This window comes from Zootoca vivipara, chromosome 11 (genome assembly GCF_963506605.1).
Source record: "Zootoca vivipara chromosome 11, rZooViv1.1, whole genome shotgun sequence".
Classification (NCBI taxonomy): Eukaryota; Metazoa; Chordata; class Lepidosauria; order Squamata; family Lacertidae; genus Zootoca; species Zootoca vivipara.
Window position 1 is genome coordinate 6654476 of NC_083286.1, and position 13300 is coordinate 6667775.

Consider the following 13300-nt stretch of genomic DNA (forward strand, 5'->3'; position numbering starts at 1 on the left):
TGTTGGACATGCCCGGCATAAATTAAAAACTGCATCACTGATGCAATTACAAGTGAATAATAGTAAGGTGGTTTAACAAAGTCAGTGTTAAGTGCCCTGCCCAGACACTTACTGGTTGACAAGAATGCTGTCTTCCGACAGGGACTCAAATGAGATTCTCCATTAACAGACCGTAAGTGCATTTTATCATTGCACAGATAAATAGTCTTTACAAAATCCACATGCACAGAATACAGATAGCAGAGTAAAAATGCACACCACTTGCAGCAGTTAAAGAAGGACTGAAGTATATAAATAGTGCCTTTCGCCTTCACAATACAAGTAGCCCACAGGGCTGAGAGTGGGGAAGCCTTTATTCATGCGGAAGTCTCACAATATTAGGCGAATGGCAGTTACTGGGAGGCTTCATTCCCCACCCCCATTCCAACCATGGCTTCTTTAAATGGCTGTTGCCTCCTGGACGGCTGCCATTTTCCTCCTCTATCTCTGCTATAGGACAAAGAGTCCAAACTGTGCCTCTTCCTTCCACAATAATGGCAGCCAGGTCAAACTAGACACCCTCACTGTATAGCAGGCAAAATAAATTTTAAAAATTGTCCGGTAGAAGTTTGTTCTGGTATAAGCTTTCGTGTGCATGCACACTTCTTCAGATACACATAGCAGGCAATTGCGAAAAGACCCTGATGTTGGGAAAGATTGAGCGCACAAGGAGAAGGGGACGACAGAGGATGAGGTGGTTGGACAGTGTTCTCGAAGCTATGAACATGAATTTGACCAAACTGCAGGAGGCAGTGGAAGACAGGAGTGCCTGGCATGCTCTGGTCCATGGGGTCACAAAGAGTCGGACACGACTAAATGACTAAACAAGAAGTTTGTTCTGGTATAAGCTTTCGTGCACATGCACACTTCTTCAGATACACATAGCACGCAACTGTGTACACCAGGCATATGCAAACTCGGCCCTCCAGATGTTTTGGGACTACAACTCCCATCATCCCTAGCTAACAGGACCAGTGGTCAGGGATGGTGGGAGTTGTAGTCTCAAAACATCTGGAGGGCCAAGTTTGCATATGCCTGGCGTACATTGTTCTTCCTTAACTGGTGCAGGAGAGCCTGATTCTCAGGGCCGTCTTAAGCGCCCCTGGCGCCGTGGAGCGACGGATCCCTCCGGCGCCCCCCGTTTCCCAGCGGTGGGCGGGCGGGCGGGCGGGCGCAGCGCACAGCGCGGCTGCCACAGGCGCTGCTGTGCGGTGGGCGGGCAGGCACAGTGCGGTTGCCGTGGGCGCAGCTGCACGACGGACCGGCAGACCGGCCAGCCAGTGGGCGGGCGCAGCTCGCGGCGCCCTCCTGGCGGGCCAGCGCCATGGTGCCCTGCGCCACCCAGCCTGGCCATAGGGCCGGCCCTGCTGATTCTTATTCTCTAACATATGTAGCAGGCAGCTACATTGTATCTTGTTTTTTCTTAACTAACTGCAGGGACAGGGAGCCCAATTTTCACTATAAAGGCAGCATGTCAGGAAGAGAAATTATTTATAAAGTCGAACCCCCTGCCAGTGATCAGAATGGAGGTCCCCCTCACCATGTGGTCTTACAAAATTAGTCTCCATTTGTGCCAGTGGGAACTCCACACACCCCAAGGTCCCTGGCTGCTTAAATAAAAAAAAGCCGGTCATCCTGAATTGCTGCCTTTACAATGAAAGTTGCCTGCAGTTAGTTAAGAAAAAGCAAGGTAAGATAGGGAGCTGCCTGCTACATATTACACACATATATCTACTGTGTCCATTGGGAGCAGAACACACCCACTGCTGCTTCTTTTTTAAACCGAGGATTTTGGCTCAAGCCTCCTTCCAAAGTGATACAATATCACTCCAGTCTGTTGTGACCAGGCTGCTGACACCCCAGAAGGGGAACATACCTAGAGTTGCACTGGTGTTCCCTCGAAATTCGTTTTTGCAAAGCCTCATAAGGAAGCTAGATTTTCCAACAGCTGCATCCCCAGCAAGAACGATCTTGTAAGCTTTCTCTGAGCTTGGGTATCTGGAGCTGCAGTCTGGGGAGTCCAACTAAAGGCAAACAAACACGCGCAAGATTAACATTCATGAAAGTGTACAAACCGCCTCTTGTCTAGAGTCAACAATCTCATTCCTACGCTGGCTTGCATCTTCAATAGACAGAAGCACGTGTCTATTCCAGTCAATCCAGTGGCGTGTCAGAGCTGTCTTTCTTAAACAGCTGCCCTTCATGTCACCTGGCAAATGTCTTTAGAAACCGAGCACGAGTTTTTAAATTTCATGAGGTAGCAGGGCACCAGGGAAGAAATCTGCCATTTAAAAGAATACTAGACCCAGGTGGCGCTGTGGGTTAAACCACTGAGCCTAGGGCTTGCTGATCAGAAGGTCGGCGGTTCGAATCCCTGTGACGGGCTGAGCTCCCGTTGCTTGGTCCCAGCTCCTGCCAACCTAGCAGTTCGAAAGCACATCATAATGCAAGTAGATAAATAGGAACCGCTACAGCGGGAAGGTAAACGGCGTTTCCATGTGCTGCTCTGGTTCGCCAGAAGCGGCTTTGTCATGCTGGCCACATGACCTGGAAGCTATACGTCGGCTCCCTCGGCCAATAATGCGAGATGAGCGCGCAACCCCAGAGTCGGTCACGACTGGACCTAATGGTCAGGGGTCCCTTTACCTTTACCTAGTCAAATATTACACTGTTCAAACCCTTAGATATGTCTAAAGCTGAAATAGGGATCCTTAAGCCTGGGGCCCAATGCCCCCTGCCTCCAGGACTAGCCCCCAGGCTAAAAAATTATCCACCCCGGGTCGAAAGAATCTGTTGGATCCCAGTCAATATGGCTTTCAGGTGAAACCTGTGGAAACACACCTGGGGAGACATGACAGGGATACATTTCCTTGTTGAAGCTCCAGAGCTGCTTCGACTGACTGGCTGGGTGGGCTTCCAGTCCAACACGGTGCCAACATCATCAGGACTATATACCTCTTCATCTCGGATATCTGGGACCTGCAGAGACCAGCAAGTAGTTACCAACTTCCACAATAACCTCAAATTAGCCTTAGGAAGGGCAGAGGTGGATCAAAGCATATAGCAATGTCTCTCCTTTTTTGTAAATAACTTCATATTGCATTTTCAACAGAGGATATAAACATTGCAGCATTTTGAAACCAGTGGGGCAAGCCGCACCAGGGGAAGCATAACAAGATCTCAGGCAGGGGGTGGTGTGAGAGAGAGGGTTCCCCCAAAAATATGTACAATGTAAGTAGTAATAATTAAGTGACACACTATTTCAATCATTTTGAAAATCCAAATAAAACAATTAGGGGAGCCAGGTTCTAAGGGGTCATGGATTTTTTGTTGGCTAAAAGGGGGTAAGGGTTAAAAAAAGACTGAGAAACACTGACACAGAGGTAAAATATTAGCAGAGCAGGGAAGGCTATTTTCTCCCTGCCCTCTGATGTCCAGGGTTTGCAACTTCTGCACAGCCTCAATGAATGGAGATGAGGGGAGGGCAAGAGACACAGGGCCAAGGAGCTACATGAGCTATGGGATGGGGCACAGTACATCCCCCTTTCCCTTCCATATGGAGTATCCTTCAAACATAGGAAGAAGGCTTGCATAATACCTAAGAAGTGGCTTCCTCAATCTTGATTTTGGGGGGCTTGTGAATTACCATAGATAGTTATCATTCTCTCTGATATGTGGGCCTTGAGTAGATCACTGCCATATCAAACATGCTGTCCTTTATGGATTAGCATACATTTCATTCATGAATTTTATTTTATTTTAATCGGGTCTCTACAAAAACCATCCTGTGTGCTCACAAATCAAATGTGCGTGAGCAAACATTCCACAAAATAAACCTCACAGCCACCTTATACATATTGATTCCTCCCCCTTTTGGTCTGTGCATACACAGTAATAACTCAGATCAGACCCAGTGCTTTATTTCTTTCTTATATGAAACTGTTGGGTTCACTCAACAGGTAGCAAGTAGTAATTTTGTCTCTTTTTAAAATGCAGTTAAGTCTGGAGCTTACATCTGTATCAGAAGCATCACCCGTAAAGCTTTCACGCAGACCCTGTGGCCTCTGAGAAATCCTTTGGTGTTTGGATTCCACTTCTGAATCATAATCATTTGAATCTCTCAAGGTAGACAAGCCACTGTCAAAGCAGCTTTCGGGCAGGCTGTCAACCTCACAGTTTGTCCTCTGCATAGGGTCACAAAGGGCCAGGGAATCGTAGTCTTCATCCATATAGGACGAATGGTATGACCTGAATGGAGAAACAACATTCCATAACATTGGTTGACAAAGTTCCTTATCTACAGCCAAATAATACTGGTGTGCCCAAGAGCCACAAGACACACATTGTATGCCATTTTCCTGCCTTTCCAGAACAGCCCAACTGCAAGTCCTGCTTCCATTTCTCCCACTAATCCTGCACACATACACACAATCACTCAAGCTGGGCCACTGTTTCGAGTTCTCTCTCTGCTACCACCACCCTCTCATTTTCCTTTCCTCATCACCTCTTAGTTCACATCCAGTGCACATGGTTAATCGTCTTCTAATTTTGAATCACAGAATTGTAGAGTTGGAAGATCGCTTCCAAATTCCCTGAGATACACTTTATTAAGGAAACATTAAAGAAAGCACAATGGTAAACCACTGCAGGATTGATAGGATTGATTAATGTTTTGGCTTTCTGCAGATATGGAAAAGTTATTCCAGTTCTTCACTGAACAAGGAACAATGCATGTTCAAGAAAAGAACGTTGCAAGGACCCTGCTCTGAAGCTCGATGAACATTCACGGTCCTTGAAGCTGCCACATGATATTCTAGAAACTCTTGCAGTGCCAACCCCAATTTTGCAAAATTATTCATCGGGGTAGAAATGCCGAGAACAGTTAGTGTATGAGATGTGCTAACTTTACTCTGGATGAAATCCAAATGAGTTGTTCCTAATAGAGCTGGCAGAAGCATGTCTCTTGTTGCTCGGTGATCATTAACTCCACTAGAGAGCAGCATGGGGTAAGGCAGCCAATCAATGCATCTGGATCTAGCAGCAACTTTAATCACTTAAAACAGAAGATTAGGGATGTGAGTCTGTGCTATTTACATGTCTCCGAAAGGCATTAAGCATTCCCAGTCCTCCTGGATTTAAATAGGGCAAGTTCAAATGAACAGTGGCTTCCCCCATCACACACAAACAGAACTGATACGGAGGGAAGAAGCTTAGCTCTAACTTTGTTCCAACTAAATAAAAACATTCCTTCCAGCAGCACCTTAGAGACCAACTCAGTTTGTCATTGGTATGAGCTTTCATGTGCATGCACACTTCTTCAGATACAGTTTGTTTCAACTGTGATGCTTTGCTGGCATTCCAGGCCTAGACTATACTACACTTAAGAAATGATAGCATCAGTATCCGAAACAGAGTTGCTTTGAACAAAGTCTCATCAATTTCAGCGAAAAGTATTCTCACAAAGTGCATGTGTTTTAAGGATCACTGCCTGAAAGGTATCCTATAAATTGTTAAGATCTGAAAAAATAAAGAAACACCTGTATCAGTTCTACCTGTCATATCGTGGATTTTGGGGAGATTGGCCGCTGCTGCATTTAGGACTGCTTCTGGAGAGAGTATTTCCTGGGGAAGTGTTTGTCAGCCGCTGAAAAACACAGGTAAAGAAAGCTTTTCAGAACACCTGGCTTACAACATACAGTGGTACCTTGGTTTAAGAACAGCTTAGTCTATGAGCAACTTGGATTAAGAACGATGCAAACCCAGAAGTACCGGTAGGTGTTTTGGTTTGTGAACTTTGCCTTGGAATAAAAACATGTTTCGCTTCCTGTTGAGTGTGTTTCATTTGTAAATTGAGTCCTCTGCTGCTATGGGAAAGCACGCCTTGGTTTAAGAACGGACTTCCGAAAGTGATTACATAAACCAAGGTACCACTGTACTCTTTATTTAACAAACCGTAATCCTGATTCTGGACATTTTTTTGGTGTTATTTTGGAATGTTCAAAGCCAAAGGGTAGTATTCAACCAGGGCCATCTCGAGCAGGTCGCGCACCCTGGTGCAGAGGGGCGGAGATCGCTCCGGTGCCCTCGCAGGGCGTCGCAGTGCCCTGCCTGCCGGCACGGCGCCCTTCCTCACCACACCACCGGGGGTCTACCTAGAGCCGGCCCTGTATTCGACATTGGGCAGGTAGGGCAACGATCCCCACCCCCCACCCCGAAACGGATTTTGAGGCTGCACAGAGGGCTGTGGGGTGAAGAGAAGAAGGTAAAGTCCTGCTTTGCAAGCAGAAGTCTGGTCCACTTTGGCACAGACAGCACTAGATAAAACACAAAGCAAGAGCTATACTAGCTGAATGGCATTCAGCCCCTTTTCTGTGGTCCAATCAGTGTAAATGAAGGATTTCCATGTGAGGGTTTTTTGTTTGTTTGTTGCCCACCTGTTTTTCCTTATGTGACTGAAACATAATTTAACCTATAAGGAGAAAAGTTCCAGTACATTAGCTTTGCAGAGGAGAACAACATATACTCTCTGGTGGCAACCATAATCCCTTATTTACCAGGGAGTAAGCTTCATTTAACTTGATGGGACTTGCTTTTGAGTAAAGGTGCACAGGATCACGCTGTGAGTTACTTTGGCATCAAACCAGAATGACTACATTATTTCCATCACTATCTTATGGCTTATATTGGTATAACCAAGAGCAAATATTTATATTACCGCACAATTATTTAAACATATTGCTTATGCAATGTTGCTGCCTACCAGCGATCTGTTGTACATGCTCCAGCTATTCTCTAATGCGCTTCTTAAGCCATCGTTGCTGTCGTGAAGTTTCCTGTTGGCCGACCTAAAAAACAAGCGAGGACAAACAAAATTATTCACATTCAGAAGGTATCAGAAATAGATTGTAGAATTATAATCATCTGGCATTTTGAAAGCCAACAGATAGCAGGGCATTTAATGAGGTGACCTTGACTTTTGTGATAGTGGCACAATGGATCAGTATAAATCATTGCATCAAAGACAGCATAAGGAATCACATTAATGCCATTTAGACTCTTACAGTTACCCCAAAGTAGGGGAGGAGATTCTCACAGATCACATGATGCTCCCTGAATGGTCCTACAATGGGGAGGGGGGCTTGACTGTTCTGTTATTTTTCAGGGGTCTAGCTTTGCAAGTTCCTTTGGCGGGTGATGTAGCAGCTGATATAAAGGCATTAACCTGTCAGCAATTTGCTAAATTCAAAGCCAAAGCTGATTTCGAGTAGAATGCAAAAAGGCATAATTAAGATACTGCAGGTCTGAAAGACCCCATAAATGTAAAAAAAAACACTAAATGACTAACTAAATCAATGATTTCTTGATATGTGAACAAACAGCCTTCAAGGAATGCAGTCCAAAGGCTTAACCATCAGGCCATAATATTTAATATATCAAATGGGAAGGCTGAAATGCAGGTTAGGGAACCAGCAAAACTTTTCATTACAGCCAAGTGCATCTGCTTTTCTCTCATTTTATTATAGGTGCCCAAGTTTGAAGTATAAAAGTCCATAAATAAAAAGTGGTTTATTGGCAGCTTACTGTAGAATGTCTATCTGCCTCTCCAGACTATCTCTGTCTTCCGTGTATTCTCTGATCATTTCTAGATCTCTACAAAACAAAATTTGCACAATTATTTTTTTCTTTACTGACCAGAGTATACACAGGGAACTAAATAACCAATTTTCTACAAATACGACTACTGAAGACTCTTACCTTTCTGAACTCAAGCTCTGATCTGCAAGATCGCTTTTCAAAGTATCTAACTCGCTCTGAAGGAAAGCGATATTTGTCTGTGCTTCCATAAGATCTTTCTTAAGTTTCTGGTTTTCCTGGAAATAAACCAGGGAAAAACAATATATCTCATTAAAAATCACTTGTTACATATGTAATGCATATTCAGAAATACCTAAAAATAAAATATTCACTGCTACTAACTATGAAATGATAATATGAAAGTGATTGATGTGCAAATTCATAGCCCATTTAAAGTGCATAAATGCCTCAAGGCCATCTACGTATTACAGTCCTACATGGAGACTCCTCCACAAACAACATCTGTAGAGAAGACATACCATATAACGCCACTAAGACATGAAAGGGTCTCCAGTCACTGCTGTAAGTTCCCATGTCTGCTAATGGTGATGGCAGCATGGAAATTCCATGAAATGAAAAGTAAACCCAACAGGTACATAACACTTTCCAATTAGGTTTGCAATATGAAGAAGTGACTCACGGAAGTTATTCTAGCTGGCCCCAGATCAGTTAATATTAACCCAAACTCCCTTAAAGAGCTTGAGGCAATATTTGTTAAGAAACTGGGTCCACAGAACAGAACTGGTCAAAAATATTTTCAGTGAGAAAGAAATGAGAACGTTATTCTTACTTTGAAAATCCAGAGTCCTATAATACCTGTCATAGGAGGCGCGTTGCGGCTACTCTAGAGTAACGACTCTCCAGAACGTTGCCTTTTCATGCTTTTATTGTGTGCAAACTATTTACAGTGCTGGAGCTGTACAATATACATGTTCTCAGTCTGGGTCAGAACCCTGGAATGGCGATTCCCGCGTTTTTTTCCAACAAAGAAGTCTGGGAATCCCAAATCTCCTCCCCCGTTTCTTTTTGCACAATTCCGGAACTGGAGGGAAAGGTCTTCTTGCCGTGTTTTCCTTCCTCCCCCTTTCCCTCTCCCTTCCTTCCTCTCCCAAGCGGAGCAGGGGCTCTGCGACCCTGCCAGAGCCATGCCCTCTACTTCCTGCTTCCCCGCTGGACTCTTCCCCCTCCCCACTCCCGCTGGTACTCGGGGAAGAACTGGTTCTCAAGATGGGAGGGGGTTGTCTGTAGCCCCTGTCCCTCACAATACCTATACATTCTCCATTGCTAATGTGTGAAAATGACACCCAAGCATGATATACGCAGCTTAAACAGTATAATTTCTTCTCCCTCTGAAATGCGAGTCATCCATCTTTACAACCTCGACAATTTTCAAGAAAATGCCATCGCCCAACAAGCTACTTAAATATGATGGGTGGTAAAGATACCAATCATATCGAAACACAACAGGCACAATGATCACCCCGAGTAGGAAAATTATAATGCGGCTCCTACCAAGGTCAGGTCGTGTATCCTGTTCTTTAATGCCACCAAATCTTCTTTGTGATGAATGTTTTTAGATTGCTCTTCAAGCTGAAACAGTAAAGACAGTGTGATTGATGTAACAAAATACCTTTGATGGACACATTAGAACGCATGAAGAGCAGTAGAAAGAGATTGAGAAAGTACAGTGGTTTTTTTTTTAAAAAAAGCAAAAACAGACAAACTACAAAGCAGTACACCCTTGAAAATAAGACATAAATGACTATCACAAAAACAGTTCCTTGCCAGCTTGCCTGCTCTTTGCAACTTTAGCCCATTTGTGGAACATGGGAAGCTGCCTTCTACTGAGTCAAACCACTGGCCCACCTACCTCTTTAGTGTCTAGACTGGCAGCAGTTCCCCAAAGTTTCAAGCCAGCGGACGGGACATTCCCAGAACTAACTGGAGATACTGGGGAAGGAACCTGGAATCTTCTGTACGCAAAGCTGATACTCTGCCTCTGAGCTACAGTGGTATGCCAATAATAACCTACAAAGGCAAGGAACTGACTGCTTTTCCATTTATGAAAGGAACGTCTCCCCATCTGGTTAGCTAAAGAGGATTCACGCCCATCACAAGCAATAGGTGAGTGGCTATTTAAAGTCTGCTTTAGTAACTGTAAACATTAATAATTTTATGCATTTATTGGGATAATATAAAACAGTAATTCTTGAACAGTTCTCCTATCACACACACCTTACCTTCCAAGTCCCGGACTGCAGAATCCGGGACTGGCAGCCATGTGACACTGGAAGTTGTGTCGACGTAACTTCCGGTGTCGCTTTGCCCTTCTAGGGGCACCAAAATGGCCGCCGCCGGCTTCAAAAGTAGCTTCTACACATGACCGGAAGTGCGTCGACGCAACTTCCGGTGTAGGCCCGCCCATCTATGGGCACCAAAAATGGCCACCGCCGACACCGGAAGTCGCGTCTACGTACTTCCGGTCATGCGTAGATGCGACTTTTGAAGCCAGCGGTGGCCATTTTTTGTGCCCATAAAAGGGCAAATCAGAAAGGGAAAAAAATGGCCGCCGGCAGGTGAAAATAACGGAGAAAAACGGGAGACGAAGTGATACGGGGGACCACCGGGAAAAGGTAAGTAAAAATGGGGGTTTACTGGGGAAAACGGGATACTTGGCAGCTATGCACTCACACACACACACAGCACCATAGATGCAGTCTTGAGTGAAGTGAGACCTGGCATCATCGTTTATGAAAGCACTCTGAAAGCAACTGGTTCCTTCCTTTCTCAGAAAGCATGGCTTTGCAGCGCGTCTTCTGCTTCATCTCATAGACTTCAACCTTACAAACAATCTTCCAGCAAGATGAAGTTCCAGGCTCATCCTCTGAAGTGTGATATGCCCTTAATTACTTGAAAGATAGCAGTGAACGTATCAGAGGACCAGAGTCCCAATAAATTTGTCACAAGCGCCAGACCACAAAAGTCAGTGCAACTTACAATTTTAAGTTTTTTTATCGTCACTTGGAGCTCATCCACTTCAGCTTCATATTGGCGCTTGAGGTCATTCAGAGCCTCTTCTGTTTTCCGCTTCTCCTACAGGCACGATATATTTGTTAAATTACAAATGGCAGACTTAAGCAATGTATTTTTACACCATTGTGTGCCCAGGAGGCATCTCTTCTCATTACAGTGCAACAAAAATATTTGGGGCTACCCTTAATGTTTCTACAGGTGGCTATGCATGTGTGAGAGTTGTACATAAGCTTATGGATACATGTTGTGCAACCCACAATATGAAAAGAAATGCAGGGAAACCCCATGGCACCGACAAGCACACAAAGTAAAGTACAATGTGACTGTGTCATAAGTGAGCCTTGCATCAGTAACAACTGTGTACATGGTTACCATTAAAATTTATAGTTCGGTACTAACCCACAAAGTAAATATCACTGAAGGAGTGCATTTACATTTGGGGTGTCATACTTCTTAAAACTGCGAGCAGCAGTGAACAGAGTAAAGAACGATAAGTGAAATAAGTCATCACCAGGCCAGCCTTGCTATTTCTATCTAGGTGGTAAATTGACTGATACTTAGCAAGATGCTTATCAACTCAGACATTCCATTGTGTGTGCGCACGCTTAGGGAGATACTGATACATTTATAAGGTGGGTTCAAAGTCCATGGGAAGGCCAGTGCTCAGAGATCTGTGGGATCAGCTGTGAATTACCAGCTGCGGTTTGGACTTCACAAAGAACAGCCTCCACCCCACTGCCTCCCCTACTAATTCAACAGCGTAGCAAAAGACTTCAGAGCCTCGGGGACATTTTAGAAGTCACATGGGGTCAGATGTGCAGCCCTGCCATTCCATCGCTGGGCACGCACAAGCTCTTAGGGCAGGCCTGCACAACTTGCCATTTCTTCTACAGTACACACATCACAAGAGAAAAGTAATCTGCTACTCAGGTAAAGGTAAAGGGACCCCTGACCATTAGGTCCAGTCGTGACCGACTCTGGGGTTGCGTACTCATCTCGCATTATTGGCCGAGGGAGCCGGCGTATAGCTTCCAGGTCATGTGGCCAGCATGACAAAGCCACTTCTGGCGAACCAGAGCAGCACACGGAAACGCCGTTTACCTTCCCGCTGCAGTGGTTCCAATTTATCTACTTGCATTTTGACGTGCTTTCGAACTGCTAGGTTGGCAGGAGCTGGGACCAAGCAACGGGAGCTCACCCCGTCACAGGGATTCGAACCGCCAACCTTCTGATCAGCAAGCCCTAACTAGATGCTTAACAAGCCCTCCCCCCATGTGAAGTTCCTGGAAGACAGCAAAAGGAGGAGGTTTATCAACACCTTGGTATGCATGGCCAGTGGGGTCAATTGCCTAAGGGAGTCACAACTTGGGCCAGCTTGCCTTAGGCTTGAGGTAGGGAACCTGTGGCCCTCCATATATTGCTGGCCTTCAACGCCCCTCATCCCTGGCTTGTTGTCATGCAGATGGGAACTGGAGACCAGCCGTAACTGAGGAGCCCAATGTCGATCACCTGCACCTTAGGCACAACTGAGATAGCCCTCTCGATTGTGGACACAACCTTTGACAACTCAGAGGCTCCTTCAATGAGTAACTAAGCAATCGAAAGGGGTGGGAGGAAGAATCGCTTGCATGCAGTTTAAAGAACCTGGGCTCTGTTGGATGTGCAGTCTGGAGGTACTTAGAAATGGAACGCAGAAATGCAGCAGCTTAAAACTTCTGTATTACTACTGGTCAGGAAACAACTGGTTCTAATTCTTCTGTTAGGGCCAGTTTTAGAGCCACCACGTTCAAGGGATTTGTATGCTAACTGCTGCCACACAGCAGGCAATTTGCTTGTCCATCATTTGGATAAGTCACACACACAAAAGCTGAGCTAAAAGAAAACCCCTGGTATAGATACAACCAATAGTTAAAAATGTACATTTAAGAAAAGAAAAGTTCCAATTAAAATGCACACCAGCCTCTTTGTAGGCACTGAAAACACCAGCCCAGCCACCCTTTCCTTATTAATGCTCCCCGCCCAAAAACTGAGGTGGAGAAAGCTCTGACCTTCATACCTTTCACATCCATGGCAAATTGGAGGAGAAAGAATGCAGAGAAAGGTTTCATGCATGAAGCCTCGGGCACAGAAGCCAGAATCTCTTCACTAATTTTCTTAAGCAGAGAAGCCAGTTCTAAAAAAAATATCAGGGCTATAAACATCAACTATTCACCTCCTTCTTGATTTTATGCTCTGCAGCCTGTATTCTCTGGTCCATCTCCTCTTCTAGTTCACCAAGCTGCATTGTTGCTTTATCTTGTGCTCTAAAAGGTAAGCATTCACACAAGGCCATCTTGAGAAACTTCAAGGGAAATTGAGAATACATGGTTGTTCCATCCCTAACCTGAATCGGTGGCTCAAGATGTTCCAAGTCAGGCATAGGGTTGCCAGACTCAATAGAGGACAATTGGAAATTAAACAAAGGGTCTGCTGGTTTCTCTTTAAGGTTTCCAGACTCAAAAGAGAGCAGGGCAATTAAAGGCACAGAAGTCCTGTCCTCTATTGAGTCTGGCAACCCTAGTCAGGCATCTGAGGAAAGGTGAACAAAGACCTT

The 13300-nt window shown here is 45.0% G+C and overlaps 1 protein-coding gene across 3 annotated transcripts in view; it reads right to left on the reverse strand.

The window, feature by feature from the left end:
* The window catches only part of RASEF (RAS and EF-hand domain containing), a 46559-nt gene that overhangs the window by 14136 nt on the left and 19123 nt on the right, over nucleotides 1-13300 (reverse strand). For all 3 annotated transcript variants that reach the window (XM_035099748.2, XM_035099746.2, XM_060280077.1), the window contains 10 exons: nucleotides 12920-13010; nucleotides 10672-10767; nucleotides 9187-9264; nucleotides 7795-7910; nucleotides 7621-7689; nucleotides 6800-6884; nucleotides 5592-5683; nucleotides 4053-4287; nucleotides 2881-3018; nucleotides 1916-2063 (listed from right to left, as the gene is read on the reverse strand). In XM_035099748.2, coding sequence (XP_034955639.2) covers nucleotides 1916-2063; nucleotides 2881-3018; nucleotides 4053-4287; nucleotides 5592-5683; nucleotides 6800-6884; nucleotides 7621-7689; nucleotides 7795-7910; nucleotides 9187-9264; nucleotides 10672-10767; nucleotides 12920-13010 — 1148 coding nt within the window. The remainder of the gene's footprint in view (nucleotides 1-1915; nucleotides 2064-2880; nucleotides 3019-4052; nucleotides 4288-5591; nucleotides 5684-6799; nucleotides 6885-7620; nucleotides 7690-7794; nucleotides 7911-9186; nucleotides 9265-10671; nucleotides 10768-12919; nucleotides 13011-13300) is intronic.